Here is an 18,206-nt window from a genome sequence, read left to right as displayed (position 1 = left end):
TGAATCAAAAAAAAATAATATAAGGTCAATCATACCTCTACTAAAACTACAAAAAAATAAAGAAAAAAAAATCTTCCCTATCAAACTCTAGGAACTTGTTTTGAATCATATCTTCTAAATAATATTTGTCTGCACCTTTTATGAATACATACACAATATACAAAACCCTCAAGATCAACTGGCGATCATAATCCTCAAGTGCACAAGAATGCCGCAGGCTTTCTCATCTTCTTCATTATGGGTTTCTAGGCTTTCTTGCATAAAAATGACCAACGAGAAGGAATTTATTGCATCTCTAGAGCTCGATCTATACCTCGGGTAGTCCTCCTGAATGATGAATCGGTGTCGCTGTATCGGAGAGTTGTGAATTGGTGATCCCCGCCGCAGTTTTGCAAAGAGGACAAAGTGCATTTAGCTTGAGCCACTTATCCACACACTCCTTGTGAAAAAAATGAGTACACGGAAGCTCACGCAACTCGTCATTGTCCACATATTTTGCTAGACAAATGCAACAAACCTACAGCAAGCATAGCAGAGTTTAGCATTCAGCTGAGAGGATGTATCTCTGCATTCCAAAGATTACTGAAACAATACAGTCATGATGCGCATTTAGCTAGAGAAACACATCAAATACTAGTAACAATTTATCCTAAACTTTGGAATATACAGTCGTGATGCCAAAATTACCACCCTATGCATTTCTAGTCCGTTATAGATGGCCTTTGTACTTATATCTGAAACATTGCTATCATGGCGAAATGAAATCCCATTATTCTAACACTAGAGTGATGATGATCTGGTTTAACTAAAAAGCAACTGCAAAACAATAAATCAAAAATTAACTTCCATATTGAAACATCGTGTAAAATCGAAAGATTTTGCATCCTTGTATCCAGAATAAAGCATAACAGAAAGCTATGCTGTTTCTGATTGCTCCATTTTCTTTCTCCAGCAGTTGGAATAACTTGAGACCTAATTTTATGCTGAGTAAGGGTTTGTTCAAGTTATCCCTAGCTTGTCGGGTAGGAAAGGACTATAAGCAGATTGAATCCATGACAAATAACTGTTGTCTTTTCACCCTTAGAATAATTTCAGATGCTAAGATTTGTTGATAAAGAACATTTAGTTTGTAGGTCTTAACAAAAAAAAAAAACAAAAAACAAAATGAGGAACTTATTTTAAGATCCTTTAGCATCTTCATCAGGGGTCAGATGATCCTGCAGTAGAAATTATGTTTAACAAACAGGCAACTACATAGTAGCTCCTTCACTACACCCAACCCAACTTACTAGTGACCTAGCTTCAATGATTTCAAGGTGCTTATGGTTCAACGTGGTTTGGACTTTACAGTGACATTAGTGTCAGGTCACAAGGAATCTGGAGATTGAAGGCCATTAACCTACATATGTACAGAGATTATTCTAACTGTCTGCAGCGCTAACTTAATGGCCATATGACCAAGTTGCAACTAGAATGAAAACTGAATGATTGTACTTAATATACACTAACTAAGCCGCAAATAGTTAAACTTCAGAAAGTGCCACTGTCTTCCGAATTATTACCTGCAACACATTCAAAAAATGAATAACAGTGAAAATAATAGCAAACAAAATTCTTACAGCATCTTCAGCAGAAATAGTTCTTTCCTTGTCAGTACCAGCAGCCAATATCCCATCTGTGGAATGGCCATCCAAGCTTCTTTCTGAATCCCCTCTATTCTTCCGCCTTTTAGTTTTGAACTTATAACTAGGGAGTGCATTGATTGATTCCAAGGTAGCACCTCTATCATGGATCATATCCTCTCTTATGCCCAAAAACGATATAATGCAAGGCAAGCAACAACAAATCATTGCACATAGAATGAAAGGCAAAGCATATCCTATACAGCTGAATGCAAGGAAGACAATACATAACCTGAGAACAAGTGAAAAAAGTGAATCTCCAAATTCTACATTATCAAGAAGAAAATAGCGTGTGGCGGTTATATAATACCTATATAAGTTTGGGGCATCATGGGGAGAGGAGCGCCCGCCAAACACCCACACATTGCCAACAACAAACCACACAGCAAAAAAGCAATCCAAGGCCATCTTCATATTGTCAACTATTGCATTTATCCTGGAAACAAAAATGTGAACTTGATTTTGGTAACCAAATTCTATTATACATCAATTAGTGTGAACAAAAGAATGTTATAAATACAAATTAGCTTAAGAATCTAAGTCAGTCATAATTTTTCTAAGAGTATAAGCTTCATAGAATGTTCACCTCTACAAATGTTTCTTTGAAAAGAAGAATTAACCAATGCCAAACATACCAGAACCAGTGCTTCCATAATCAATACTTCACTAAGCCTCTATTCAACTTTCCTGACTTTCACTTGTTTTGACCCATTTGATCATCAAGAAATGTATTGTAAAATCAAAGACAATGTCTTAGAATATAAGTCAGTGGACCCTAAGCACAACACCAGCAATATTTTATCATTGGAATGGATGATTTAGCTCAGTGACAGAGCCAAAAATTATAATCTACCCAAGCTGATTGAAAAAAAAGCTGATTATGTCTTTATAGCCTACATGATGAAGTTTTTCTGTTTCCCAACAACATTGCCCATTGTCATCTACTCCTCTCTCTCTCTCACACACACACACTCTGTCTCTCACTCATACAAGACACGTTCTTTCTTTTTCTATGATTTACCTCCCTTCATATAATCTAGGGACGGGCTATGAGGGGGAGCCTGAAGTGAACGTAATCACCTTTTGCTATAACGTTCTTCCTTTCTCCCGCAACAAATCCGAGCAGCAGTTCCTCTTCAACGTCATCGGCCCCCAGGCTAAAGCCCAGGTAGGCTAGCAGTTCCTCCTCAATGTCATCGGTCCCCGGGCTAAAGCCCAGGTAGGCTAACACGTGGCTCCTTCCTTGATGTAGCTAACTCAATTCTTATGGATCACTTTGATGCTAGGGAAGTTGATATGTGATCCCTCTCCTAATATCTTGAGATCTTGGAATAGGTGATAATGTCGGTCAACTTTCAAATGGTATTTGAGAAAGAAGCAAGAGGTCGTTGTTCAAAACTTGCCTGTGATAATAATATTACTTAGATGAGTTATGCCCAACCAAATATGGAAGGGGAGCATTAAGATATAAATATATAGATTGATTTATTTGCTAATATCTTGAGTTTTTTAAATAAGTGGTTGACCGATCATTTTTAAGGCATGTAAATATGTAGAAATTCCAATTATGCAGAACCATATTATATAATCATAAGATGAATTGATGTCTTTGAAGACTGTTCTCAGTACCAAAAATTTATGGGACTCATCTATCTCATAGTTACTACTAGATCACATTTATCCTCATTGGTGTCATCAGTTTATGAAAATCTGAAAAAGTTTCATTGAGAAGTACTGTTAAGAAGATTCTAGGGAATACTTTACTTTACAAAAACATGGAAATATCACATATTGATTTCTTTAATATCTTGGATCTTTTTATTGATAAACGGTCCACTTCAAGATTTTTACATATATTAGAGAAAACCTAGTTATGTGGAAAACTACTGTGTTTTAGTATGGTTTATGGCTAAAACTGAAAATAGGCAATGACAGACATAAGTTGTGAAATGTGGATAGTCTTTCCTTAAGACCTCAATTTCAACAATATTGAACAAATGAATATGCATTGTGACTCGAACCCAATTAAAACACTCACCAGGGATACACTGGGTAAGCATGACTCAAATAAGGCTCCTAGAAACTTCCACAGAAACTTTCTATTCAGATCATCAAGAAAAATTCAAACTACCAATCACAAGAATTAATGAGATGAAGGAAAAGAGGGTAAAATCTACACCCTTACTAGCATGGATCTTTGTAACCACAAGAGTGCATCACACAAGAACTCAATTGAGCAAGAGAAAAAGAATAATCAGTGGTACTCACGAAGGAATGAATATGATCATGATTGAACAAAATAAAGCAATCATTAACAAGACACAAACATAACTTCCAACTACTTAAGTGTTGATCCTTGATCAAGGCGGTGGCAGGGGCGGGGGCGGTGGCTTTGGGCAGAGGCAAAACAAATATGAAAGCTAGAATGAAATACAAGAGTACAAGTGCTAACTCAACAATGTAATGTGGTTCGGAAATAAAAACTCCTACTCCACGAGGTGTCCGTGAAATGGACGATCCCTCAATCCGTCAGTGGATCAATTTCTAGCAAACTTTGGCTATCACCTCCTTGGTGGAGAAACCTTTACAAGAATTCTCCTCTTCTTCTTACAAAATGAAAGTACGGCTTAGGAAGATGACAGAATGAGAGTTTTTTTTTTCTTTTGGAATCACTTCGAGAACTTATAACATGTATCAAATTTGAAAAGAAAATCATTATTCTCTCCAAGTTCTAAAACCTTTTATATATAAAGTTGTTGAGGCGAATTTTGAGATACCTGAAACCTGATCACCAGTCAACTGATGACTCATCTTAAGCAACAACTACTGTCACAACCGGGACTTCTTGGATTCTGAACGTCATCAACCCAACGACATTCTACCAATCAACTGTCCACCATGAACCAATCGATTAGTCTTCATGGGCTGAGCAAACAGAGGTATTTTGTTCGCTCTTAGTTGACTAACCAATTGACTGGTAATTGATGACTTAACCGGTGAAGGCAAAAACCCTAACTTGGGGTTTTGCTCCTGAGTACTCGCCCTTACGACCTTGATTTTGCCTTCTAGCCTCCTCCATCAGCCTTGCATCCCTTGGATGCTTCCCCATCCTTCACGCCTTGCCTTCAAGAGCCCCTTTGGCTTTGTCCTTATTGTCGGGTCTTCTTTTGCCCGGAGGCTTCTCATCTCCGGGACTTCACCTTTGCCAAGAGCTCCTTGCTCTGAGACTTCAACCTTGCCAAGTCACACTTGGATTTATCTTTGCCAAGAGTACACTTGGACTTTCCTTTGCACCTACCACTTGCACACTCAACCGCTCATATCAAATACAGATGCAAATCCTGACTTAAACCCTTTACCCAAACATTAAAACCTAAGAGTACATCGATTGTTCCAACAATATCTCTCTTTTTTATGTTTGACAACCGTTTAAGTTAGAAAAATAATATAGCAATAATATAACGATAAATATGCAAATGAATATGTAATCTACTCATGCATATGCAATGGAAAAGCTCCCCCTCCATTTAAGCTCCCTCTTGAGCTAGGATTTCCGTAATGGTATTTAGATTTCTCACTTAAACCAAAATCATCTCCCCTTTTGCCACACACACACAAAAAAAAACAATATCCCAATGACCATAATTATCATGCTTGTACCCCCATAAGATGGCTTTCATTGGTTAACCAATTCCAATTGCTAAAAGCTAGTTTCAGAGTGTATCAGTCGACTAAATAGTACACCAGTACTGATATTCTGTGAATGAAACTCAGAGGCATTCTATGTGCATGAAACCGTGATATCAGTCGAATGTCAAATACCCCAGTCGACTGGTTCTTGGTTTCTCTTCTAGCAACATTCTGAGTTATACTTCAGAAATGTGTAAACAATTGAGGACATAAAAGTTCACACTAAGATAAATAGACATAGTCTTATGATGGAACAAACATCGCATACTAAAAATCAAAGTTACTACAAGAGTTTTTAAGGTGTTTGAGATAGATATATAAAAGGAACATGTCTAAGAAAAAGGCACACTCAACACCATCTATGAGGAGCTAATACTCTTAGGCATTACCACTAGTTGGAGGGGGAGGAGCCTGGTATGCCAAATCCTAGCGTCACATCATCTCATACATTTTTATCTGACACTGCTAATAGACGCCCATGTCCTGACGGATCCTCTGGATCTCTCGACGGACCATCTCCTCCAGATGAGTCATTCGATCACCCAATGTCATACGTGCCAACTCTGGAGCAGGATCATCCTCCTCCTTATCGTCAAAGTCTATCGCAGCCTGTCCACGCCTGTGACTCCATACCATCATGCCCTGACGGCGCTCAATCCCTGCTAGAGATAGCTGTCGGGACCCAATCTCATCAAAATCCTTAGATAACTGATGTTGTTGACCCTTAGTGACATCTATACCTCTAGATACGAAAAATGAGGTCAGGACATACCAAAATCGCATGTACAACTTCCCTTGTAGAGGGTCAGAAAAATACACGATGGACTCAAAAGATTTGTAGAGCTATGTTGATGCCTACCCTCTACTCTAATGCATACATCATGACTAGATGAGGCAGCCTTATCTTGGATTGCCCTTTTGTAACAATGGGCAAGATACATGTAATAACAACCTTATACGTATGGCCTCAAAGATGCGCTTAAGTGGGGCTCTAGGAGGATTAAAGTAATGTTGATGTATGATCTCTATGAACAAATGGGAAAATGACTCAGTGAGGGGCTCAATAACATGAGAAAAGCATGTGAACATGCTATCCGACCTTATACATCCTAAGAATGACCCTAGAGCACTAGGATTGAACTCAATGGTGGTCCCTCCAACATAAGTCGTATACGCTAGACCATCGCTACTAATAAGATGTAGGTTATTATAGAACTCTTTACAAAGTTCTATATTAACCGTATGCGTGCAATAGACCAACTTATCTAATCCAAAATGCATGATTATGCAGTAAAATCAGTATTCTCAAATTTTCGTCGTTCTTTCTCGGAGGGAAAATGGGTTGCATAGGAACTTGGGGGGATTACTAGGAGGTGCCTTCTCCTGCCCTCTGTTTCTGCCTAACTCTAAAAGCATGAAAATGCAAGACAAATGAACCCAAGATTGACCCAATCAAGATGATTAGCAAGGCAAACATGCACAAGAACTAGGGTTAGCCACCAATTAAGGAAAAATGGATGCGTTCCATTTGACTCGGATTTGAGAAGTGATGAGGTTTTGACGCGATTCTCAAAGCAAAACCTAACACTTAACCTTGGAGCTTGAGTTTTTCCAAGAAAGATTGAAGAGGAAGGTGTTAGGAAGTTGATCCGAAGATTTTAGAGGAGTTAGAGGTGGCTGGAGGGGTTGAGCAAGGGTTTACGTGGGATGAGAGCAATGAGCGGCAACTGAAAATAGGGTTTCTGTCGCCGCTTGCCAGTGCGTTGGTTTTATAAAATCCCGCTTACCAGTTGACTGATATACTAATAAGTCGACTGTCCTCATCGAATCAACCTCACAGAGGCATTCTGTTTTCAATGAATAGTGTTACTAGTGTCTGATGCAATTGACTAGTACACAATTTCAGCCCAAAATGCATTTCTGAACCCAATTTCAGAAATACATAAGAAATTCTATCGACCTCTAAAATTTTTCAAATTTTGATGGAGAAGCCTGTTTTGCCATTGTCTATTTAGTAAAAATATATTTAAAAATAAATATAGCCTGGATCCTAAGATAGACACAAAATCTAAAACTATCTAAATGGTTCAATTGAACCTTAATTTAAAATCCTAGTTTTGACTTCCTCTTGATGTATCTGTCCATACTAAACTCATCTCTCACATTAGTTTATATAGCATCTATACATTTAAAACCAATTTTCATGTCATATGAACTCAATTTCATATTTTCATGCAAGAGGCTCACATCCCAATTGTGCCAACCAACTTGATTAGACACTCAAGTCCATCTCTAAACCCTTTGACATATTTCATGACCCATCTAGAATCCCAAGTAAGATCCACTTGAGATCAATTGACCAAGAGTCACAAATTAACTCTTTGAACTCCCCTAAAGCTTTAGATCGACACAAACTTGGAACCCTCTAAAAGCCTTAGTGAATTTCTACAGTTGGTACCACAATAAACATACTTCTCAATGATTGAAATTTTCAATCATATTCTAGGAGTTATGGGCACATTAATTTTACACAAGCTTTCCCAATAATTGGTCCAATAAAGGATTAATGTCTCTAGATGACAATTTGGTAAGGTAATGCATCATAACTAGCATGATGAACCAAATGCATCACTCTAACATCTCACATGATATCTAAGTTACTTAATACCAATATCAAGGATTCTTAAGGCTTTTGTGAGATGTTGTGAGGTATATACCTAAAGTTAAGTTATGGGATCATACAAGGCTTACCCAATTACTTCAAAGGTACATACTAAGCCCTCTCCTAAGTGAGGTAAACTTTGCTTCGGGTAAAGGCTTGGTAAAGGTGTCAACAAAGTTAAACTTAGAATCAACATAAATAAGTTCAATGTCTCCTCTTGTCACATCAATGTGCTTTGTCCTAGAGTGATGCATCGGATTTTTGGTAAAATTGATGGTGCTCACATTATCACACAGAATCTTGACTTTAGAGTAGTGAAGTGTGTAATCCTCTAGGATATGTATCATCCAAAGCAATTGAGTCACACAACCACCCATAGCCACATACTCGGCTCGGTTGTGGACAAGGCAACACAAATTTCTTTCCACTACTCCAACTCACTAGGAAGGATCCAAGAAATTGACATCTACCACTAGTACTTTTCCTATCCAATTTGTAATCCGCATAATCGAAATCGGTGTACCCTACCAAATCAAAATTTTGAGTCCTAGGATAACAAAGACCTACATTAAGAGTACCTTTAATATATCTTAATATTCTTTTAATTGCTACTAAATGAGACTCTTTGGCACAAATTTTATATCTTGCACACATACCTACGACAAATTAAATATCCGATCTACTAGTAGTTAGGTACAACAAACTACCAATCATACTCCTATATTGCTTTGAGTCTATTAATTTTCCTTCTAGATCACTATCTATCTTAGTATTAATTCCCATAGGATTAGACACTATTTTAGCATTTTCCAAATCAAATTTCTTGATAATTTCCTTAGCGTACTTGCTTTGATAAACATGAGTTCCTTCACTAGTTTGTTTTACTTGTAATCCTATGAAGAAGGTTAATACTATTACTCATCTCAAATTCATTTTCAACATGTTTGATGAAGTCTTTAAGGAGCTCATCATTTGTTGACCCAAAGACAATGCCATCAACATATACTTGAGCAACAAATATATCCTTGTCTTTAGACTTTAGAAATAAAGTTGGGTCAATTTGTCCTCTTCTAAAGTCTTTAGAGATTAGGAAAGTTAAGAGTCTTTTATACCAAGTTCGGGGAGCTTGTTTTAACCCATACAAGGATTTCTTAAGCCTATAAACATGGCATGGGCAATCTACATTCTCAAATCCGGATAGTTGCTCTATATAAACTTCTTCCTTAATAAATCCATTAAGGAATGCCGATTTCCCATCTATTTGATGATTTTTAAAATCCATGTGAGCGACATATCCTAATAAGATCCGGATTGACTCTAACTGAGCTAGCGGAGAATAGCTTTCATCATAATCAAGTCCCTCAACTTGATTAAACTCCCTAGCCACTAACCTAGCCTTATTTCTAATGACTCTATCTTGATCACCCAATTTGTTCCTAAAGACCCATTTTGTTGTAACAATTGTACTATCATTAGATCTTAGGACTAACTCCCATACTTCACTTCTCTCAAATTGGCTCAACTCTTCTTGCATTGCTAGGATCCAATCTGTATCAAATAAGGCTTCATCAACCCATTTTGGCTCAATTTGGGAGATTATGACAATTTGATTAGTATAATCTCTAAAGTAGGATCTAGCCCTTACTCGTAAAGCATCTCCAACTACTTGGTCAATATGATGATTTTGATGAATCCTTAAGATCCTAGGAACTGTGAGTACATCGCATTCAAGATAATTATTGTTTACACTAGTCCTTTCATCATCGGAAACAATTCTTCCTCCCCCTTTATCAATACCTCCTAAATGTAGATTTTGAATTCCTTGGGTAATATTTTGATTTCTTTCATTTAAATCCTTATCAATGGAGGATTTCCTGGGGTGGGTGATAGTAGATTCATCAAATTCAACATTAGATGAATCCTCAACCGTTTGAGTCTTTTTATTGTATACTCTATATCCACTACTAGTAGATGAGTATCCAATGAGGATTCCTTCATCCGACTTAGACTCAAGTTTTCCTAAGTTATCTTTGGTATTTAGGATATAAACCTTGCAATCAAAAACTTTAAAATAATGAATGATAGGAATAGTCTCACTCCATAATTCAAAAGGTGTTTTTCCCAATAACCTTGAATCAAGACATGATTTTGGATATAGAATGCGGTATTTATCGCTTCCGCCCACAAGTAGCTAGGTAAAGAATATATATTAAGCATAGTCCTAGCCGCCTCTTGTAGAGCACGATTATTCCCTTCCACTACACCATTTTGTTGAGGTGTTCTTGACAAGAAAATTCATGCTTATATCCATTCTCTAAACAAAACCTAGAAAATTTAAAATTCTCAAACTCTCCACCATGATCACTCCAAATTCGATTGATTTTGAGATTCTTTTCGTTTTCTACCCTTTTGCTAAATCCTATGATTATTTCTAGGGTTTCATCCTTATGTTTCATGAAGTAAACGAAAGCATATTTAGAAAAATCATCAACTATCATCAAGCAATATTTGTTACCTATCAATGAAGGAGTACTATGACAATCAAAAAGATCTAAATGCAATAATTCTAACTATAATGAAGTACTAATTAGAGTTTTACCTTTGTGTGATGACCTAAATTGCTTGCTCTCTTGGTATACATCACACATTTTGTCCTTAATGTACTTGATTTTTGGTAGTCCCTTTACTAACTTCATTTTTGCTATCTTGGCTATATTCTTCATGTTGATATGTCCAAGTCTTCTATGCGTCATTCCTCCTCTTCTTTTGATATTAAACACTTAATAGAAAGATCAACATAATAAAGATTTGTTTTCATATATCCTTCAAACACAATTTTCTAAGCTATTATGTTTAACCAAGCATTTATTCGAATGAAACTCTACATTATATCCGGCATGACATAATTAGCTAACACTAAGCAAATTAAACTCCATATTTTTAACTAATAGGACTCTATGAATGATGATTGTAGGTGATACCTCAATTGTACCTCTACCTATGATCTTGAGCTTCCCACTATTCCCAAATGATACCGTTCCTTTCTTTATATAATTGATTGTGGAAAACTTGCTCACATGGTCATATATCTTGAGCAACAGCTATCCACAATCCACATACTTGAATCCTTCTTCTCTTCTACCTAAACAACATGAAAAACGCAACTCTTTGTTCCTATGCACTTGATCCGGAAATACCATGCAAATATTTCTTAGGTACCCAAGCTTATTTTTTCTTACCCTTAAGGTTTTTCTTGATTTGGTTTCTAGATGCATCATTTCTAGTTCCATTAATAGGGAAATGTAGGCAACTTCCTTTTCTTTAGGTCTATAGCCTATTCCGACCTTGTTATAGACCGCTCTTTGATCTCTAATGATCATATCTAAACATGTTCTCAATTCAATCACTTGATTCTTCAAGTCATCATTTTCTTCCTTAAGCATATACATGCATCATTCCTAATAAACTTAAGTTCTACTTTTAAGGCATGAACCCTAGATTGTGACTTAACTAGAGCATTCTTGAGATAAGCAATAGTGTTATAAAGAAGTTCTATTTTTGGAGATTCTTTTACCTCATCGTCACTAGATGACAATTCATCACTTGATTCTCCACATAAATCTTCTTCTTGACTTGAAGCTTCCTTGTCATCTTCAAATGTCATAAGTGTCATGTGTCGAGTGACATGACATAGTTCCTCCTCATCCGATGACTCATCAAAGATTTTAGTATCCCAAGTAGCTTGAGCTACCATGGCCTCCTCCTCCTTTTCCTTTTTCTTCTTCTACTTTTCTTCTTTCTTCAATTCTGGGCAATTCGGCTTGATGTGCCCTTTCTTGTTGCATTCATAACAAATGACATTAGTGTTAAAACTTGAACTTTACTACTCTTACCTTTTGAGGGTTCAAACATCTTCTTCACATCCCTCCTTTTGAAACTTTTTGCTTTTCTCATCATTTTCTTAACATATTGAGCTACTTCACTAGCCGACATTTCTTCATCGCTATCCGATGATTCTTGTTCAGATTCAGATGATGAGAATTCCTCCTCTTTCTTCTTCTTCTTCTTCTCCTTCTTGTCCTTCTTTTCTACAACAAGAGATAAACTTTTCTATTTTTAAGATATGTTAATTTGTTCATGAAGTTCAAATTCACAAAATAATTTATCAATATTAACTATAGATAGATCTTTAGATTCCTTATATGCATCAACCATTGATGCCCATAAGGTATTTCGAGGAAAGGCTTGAAAAACATACCTTACTAGATCTCGGTTTTCAATCTAATGTGCATTTGACTCATGGTTTCATTTGTCTTCATAGTGAAAGTTTGAAGTTGACCCACCAAGAGATTCCTCTTGGCTCTCCTTGAGTCTTTTGATCCTTCATTCAACTCGATGAGCTTTTCCCATAGCTCTTTGGTGGAGTTGAATGGTCATACTTTGCTTAATTGCTCCTTGAAGAGTCCACATTGTAGAGTTGTTATGGCCTTTGCATTTGCTTGAGCCTTCTTTGAAATCTCTTTCGTCCAATCCTTGGTTGGAAGAGGTGCTCCAAGTGGATCCAATGGTTTTTCGAACTCATCTACAATACTAAATCAATTTTCAATATCATTTATTAAGTAATACTTCATCCTACCTTTTCAATATGCAAAGTCGTTGCCGTCGAAGAAAGGTGGTCGAGTGGTGATATATCCCTCTTTTAATGCCATTTTGAAGCTTCAGCTGAAGGTTAGTTCTTCCGAGGAAAATCTCGCTCTGATACCACTTGTTGGTCTTTGATCAATTGGGGGGTAAATAGTCATTCTTCGATTTCTTCCTACGACTTATTAGCAGAGGTAAAACAAATATGCAAGCTAGAATGAAATACGAGTACAAATGCTAACTCAACGATGTAATGTGGTTCGGAGATAAAAACTCCTACTCCACGGCGTGTTCGTAAGGTGAATCCGTCAGTGGAACAATCTTCGAAAAACTCCGGCTATCACCTTCTTCTTGATGGAGAAACCTTCACAAGAATTCTCCTCTTCTTCTTACAAAATGAAAGTAAGGCTTAGGAAGAAGAGAGAATGAGAGCTTTTTTTTCTTTTGGAATCACTTGGAGAGCTTATAACATGTATCAGATTTGAAAAGCAAATCATTATTCTCTCCAAGTTCTAAAGCCTTTTATATATAAAGTTGTTGAGGCTGATTTCGAGATACCTGAAAACTCGATCACCAGTTGACGGATGAACTCTTAAGCAATGGCTATTGTCACAACAAGGATTTCTTGGATTCTACGGCATTCTATCAGTCAACTGCCCATCATGAACCAATCAACTGATCTTCATGGGCTGAGCAAACAAAGGCATTCTGTTCGCTCTTAGTTGATTGACCAGTCGACTGGTATACCAGTTGACTAATGACTTTATCAGTTGACCAGCAAAAACCTTAACTTGGGGGTTTGCTCTGAGTACTCACTCTTACAACCTTAGCCTTGTCTTCTAATCTCCTCCATCAGCCTTGCGCCCCTCAGATGCTTCCTCATCTTTCACGTCTTGCCTTCAAGAGCTTCCTTCGGCCTTGTCCTTATTGTATGGTCTTCTTTTGCCCAGAGGCTTCTCATTTACAGGACTTCACCTTTGCCAAGAGCTTCTTGCTCCGGGACTTCAACCTCGCCAAGTCACACTTAGACTTACCTTTGCCAAGATCACACTTGGACTTTCTTTTGCACCTATCACCTGCACACTCAACTGCGCATATCAAATACAGATGCAAATCCCAACGCAAACCCTTTACCCAAACATTAAAATCTAAGGGTACATTGATTGCTCCGACACTACATATATCCCAAATAATCACTAAGACTATTACTGCTAGTACATGGATGATTTAAAGCCTTTTTAGCTATCAGGTAGAAGTTTTTTTGTCTCCATACTACTATAGTAAACAGCCAACCCCACTTAGTATGGAAAACACTTGGTTGTTTTTGCATACTACCACAATAAACAACACATTTTCAACAGTAATTAATCCAACTTATCAAACAATACAATCAATTAGCCTTATGAACATATCCATAATATTTTACTTTCATGCAATTATTTGTAAGAACTCTGACAAATTGCTCTTCCATAGTAGGATCTTAAGCATATTTGGATCAGAAGTATAATACTATAAATGTAGACAATTCTATAAGCTCTCTGATGCATCAAAAATTCAAAATGTAATTGATTGTAATATGGTGTAATAATATCCAATCCAAGAAGAACAACATAAAGCAATCAGAATATCATGATACAACAAAATAAAAAAGTGCAAGAATATAATGTTAGGGTAAAAATAAGTCCATCAAAATTTTCTAAAAATTGTTGACACGATCAAGCACGGAATAGAATCAATAAGAAAGGTGCCTTTTAAATTGTTGAGAGAAAGTAATTAAGAAAACACTATGGTGGTGTTTGGTAGGGTGTAATTTGTCTTGTAATGTAATTATGATTACATTACAAGACTGATTATTTTGTTTGGTTTACTTTTAAACTTGTAATGTAAAGTAATCTCGATTACAATAGATAAGTGAAGTTTTGCAATCTGGATTACAAAACAAATACTATGTAATCCGATTGCATTACGAGGTCATCGTTTAACCAAAATTTGAATGCCGAATATACCCCTAGTCCGTCGGCCGCCGCCTGCCGCCTGCTGCCGTCATCACCCGCAGGCGACAACCGACGGTTGCCGCCGCCGCGGCCGGCGGTGGCGGCCGCTGGTTGCCGGTGGCTGCCACAAGCTCCGGTAGAAGCGCAACGACCACCGGTAGAAGTTGCAGAATATTTTTGTCATTTTATAATAATACGACTTACATTCCTTATAAAAAATAATGGACACCAAACAAAAGAATGTAATCACCCTTGTAATCAAAGATTACATACATTACATTACCAAACGTAGTAATATAATCAAGATTACATTACATTACAAATTTGATTATATTAAAAGATTGATTACATTACACCCAACCAAACGTAACCTAAACTGCACCCAATAAGAAAATTTTATTTAGTCTACTGACACTGATCAACAAAAAAGTTATCTTTTAAATGGTTCAAAATATGAATAATTAAGCAAAACATTAAAAAATGGAATAAAAAATCTTTATTTAGTTTACTGAATCAGTTACTTTGAAGTACCTCGGCCTAGTGTTTACACTGGTTTGCTCAAGCTCGGTTGTAGGATTGTGAATATTTTGTTGCTGTGGGTTGTGTGTGCCAGCGCCATCAGCATAAGCATTAGAGTCATGATGGTTATTCCCTGTAGTTTCCTGGTTGGAATGTGCTGGATCTTGCTCAGTTCTCTGAGAACTGCGATGAAGGTAGCGCCAATACAGATGTGGTAGTGTAACAACGCAGCCTGCAGTATACCCTATGATCCACACAGTTAATGGAGTCCGGGGATGCTCATGTCTTGACAATGATAACACAATGACAGCTGCTAGAATTTGGCTCACATTAGCAACAAGCTCAACCGTAATCCACAAACCAGAGTTCAGAGGACTTCTGTTGTGATGACCATAGTTATCTGTTCTTCTCGTCAAAGATGAATTTGTTGAATTAGATAGATTTGGTGATGACAAAGCTAATTGGGAGGCAGGAGGTGGACTGCTTGTTGAAGGGTGATTTTCACTAAGTGTTTCATGTTGGCTACTGTGATCAGTTCGTGCAGGGATGGAGGTCGAAGCATCATTTGTGTCCAATATACCAATAACATACTCAATTCCATTTAAGTTAGTTGCTCGATCCATCAGCATAAGATGTGTATCACTATGATGCTCACAAATCATTCACTACGTTAGCATTTATAACCATCTGATAATGGGAGAGAAAAAGCAGCATCTGAAACTAGATGCGACCCACTCAAAACTTGTTTATTTCTGGGACAGCCTATAGTTTCTTCACAACTTGGTAGATATTATCGGGAGCACTTTAAATCCAATCTTTCAGCTTTGTTAAACTATTTTCTGAGATTTGCTTCACCTAATCCTTTATAAGCAAACCAAATAGCCAAAGGAGGAAACCCTTCAAGACATTCTGCTTTACAAAACATTGGAGAATAGTGTATCCATCCTATAAAAAGTGTGTATTCTGCAATCAAAACTGCAATATTAGCCAATAGCATCAACAAAAGATGCAAATTCAGGAGAAAACTAAATACAAGCACGTGCGTATCCAGAAATTCTGACTGTTCACAGAGAATAAAAGGAGAAGCTAGTTATTGAACGACATACTCTGTTGATAATAAACCGAGCCTAGGCATAGACAAGCGTTGGAACCAATATTCCCTCGTCTCTGCAACCTACAAGAATTTTTTATCAGGTTGAAGAAGGAACCTCACCAGCATTGAATAGAAAGATAACTTCAACATGAACATTTTTCCACTAAAAGCTGCCATATCCTAATGATACGATGTATGATTTACGCCATTGCATCCATAACCTACCAATTGTGGAAGGCAATGAACGAGGAATAATTAACGCGAGGCAAATTAGCGTCAGAGCAAAAATCCTACCAAATTCGATATTGCCTTCGCAAACTAATCAATAAATACACCATCGGAATCAACGGAGGTCAAACAAAAAAATTGATAAAAATAATTTCAAATCATAATTGATCCCACAAGAAATACACCGCAACCCGCCCGTAGATGCAATCTACAAGAGAGGAAGAGCCGAAGAAGGAGAATTAACGAACTCACAGGAACCCTTGATTCCACGCCCGTGCTCCTCCCACGGATCGGAAGCTCCCTCCCACACCGCGCTTAATGTCGTCCAATTTGGGGAGCTTTTTTGGTGGAATATTTTGCCCTGGCAGCGTCCGATCGATGAGGACGCGACGGAGAGCTGACTGGTTGGAAACGGTCCCAGCGACTCCGTTTTTATTTGGTTTGACCGGAATCCTCGCCCGTGCTAACGCACGGTCAGAATCCTCGGGCGCCCTTGTGTATTCTGGGCCACTTATTGAGCGTAGGATCGTGATCGAACGGCCTGTAATATACTTGAGCAACATTAGGCTTCTCGTTGGATTAGAGTAAAGCTACAGCTACTAGTCGACGCTATTGCACAAGCATACTTAGGGCGTGTTTGATTCAGGGTGATCGTTGATAATCTTAATTGGTTATCAATGATAACCTTGTTTGGTTTAAGTAATTGATGATTCCTGATAATGCAATATTCTCGCCACGTCAGCAATTAGGGAATATAACCCAGAATGGGAAAACCTTGGAAGCTTTAGGTTTTTCACGATTCCGAGGTTAACAAAATTTTTCTTCCCAGATTATCCTCCAAGCGACAAGCGGCAATGGTGAGCAGGTGGGCACCGTGGAGCAACGATGGCTAAGACGGAGCAACGATGATGGTTCGCGAAGGAGAGAGCAGCAGTCATAGGCGCACGATTCTCCTCTAAATAGTTTGCGAAGGAGGAAGCAATGGCCTAAGGCACACGGTGCCAGCGGTTCGCAGAGCGGCAGAGGAGGCACCAACAGTTTACAGAGGGAGACAGAGACGACACCGGTGGTTCACGGAGCAGGCGACCCACCGATGGAAGGAGCAACGGCCCAAGCCGCACTGTGCCGAGGGTTCACGGAGGAGGGAGCAGTGGCCTGAGACGAACAGTGCTGGTTCATTGAGGAGGCACCGATGGTTCGCAGAGGAGGGAGACGGTGCCAGCAGTTTGTGAAGGAGACAACACACTACCGGAGGGAGCAACGACCCAAGATGCACGGTGTCGGTGGTTCATGGAGGAGGGAGCAGCAGCCCAAGGCAGACGGTGCTGGCGGTTCACGAAGGAGGCGTCGGCGGTTCGAGGAGGAGGCGTCGGCGGTTCACAGAGGAGGCGCCGGTAGTTCATAGAGGAGGAGTCGACGGTTCGCAAAGGAGGAGTCGGCAGTTCGTGGAGGAGATAGCACGCTGACGGTTTACGAAGGATGCGCTAGCAACGATCGTAGAAGAAGCACAATAACATGAGGAAGAATCAATTTTTTAATCAAATATTTAAATTTATTTAAATTATATTTTAAAATATATATATACTTATTTTAAATTTTAAAAATTAAAAATAAATTTTATTTATTTATTACATATATTATCAACTTATTAATTAATAATAATAATTTAATTTTAAAAATTAATTAAATATCAAATT

The 18,206-nt window shown here is 37.9% G+C and overlaps 1 protein-coding gene across 3 annotated transcripts; it reads right to left on the bottom strand.

Annotated features, from left to right (window-relative positions):
• Positions 1–73: 73 nt before the first annotated feature.
• Positions 74–16,910, bottom strand: LOC121976060 (E3 ubiquitin-protein ligase At1g63170-like). 3 transcript variants are annotated; one of them, XM_042528046.1, is made up of 6 exons: positions 16,762–16,910; positions 16,295–16,362; positions 15,201–16,151; positions 1,993–2,118; positions 1,620–1,914; positions 74–517 (listed from the first exon to the last, which is right to left on the bottom strand). In XM_042528046.1, exons 3-6 carry the CDS (start codon positions 15,848–15,850, stop codon positions 308–310), a joined length of 1,281 nt encoding a protein of 426 aa, XP_042383980.1. In that variant the 5' UTR covers positions 15,851–16,151; positions 16,295–16,362; positions 16,762–16,910; the 3' UTR covers positions 74–307. The 3 variants fall into 3 exon arrangements, with proteins under 3 accessions (XP_042383980.1, XP_042383982.1, XP_042383981.1); XM_042528048.1 differs by having other exon boundaries at positions 1,620–1,803; XM_042528047.1 differs by having other exon boundaries at positions 16,295–16,355.
• Positions 16,911–18,206: the final 1,296 nt, after the last annotated feature.

The sequence above is a fragment of the Zingiber officinale genome, chromosome 4B, assembly GCF_018446385.1.
Source record: "Zingiber officinale cultivar Zhangliang chromosome 4B, Zo_v1.1, whole genome shotgun sequence".
In the NCBI taxonomy this organism is placed as follows: Eukaryota; Viridiplantae; Streptophyta; class Magnoliopsida; order Zingiberales; family Zingiberaceae; genus Zingiber; species Zingiber officinale.
The sequence above is the reverse complement of the archived record's forward strand: the minus strand, read 5'-3'. Positions and strand labels throughout refer to the sequence as shown.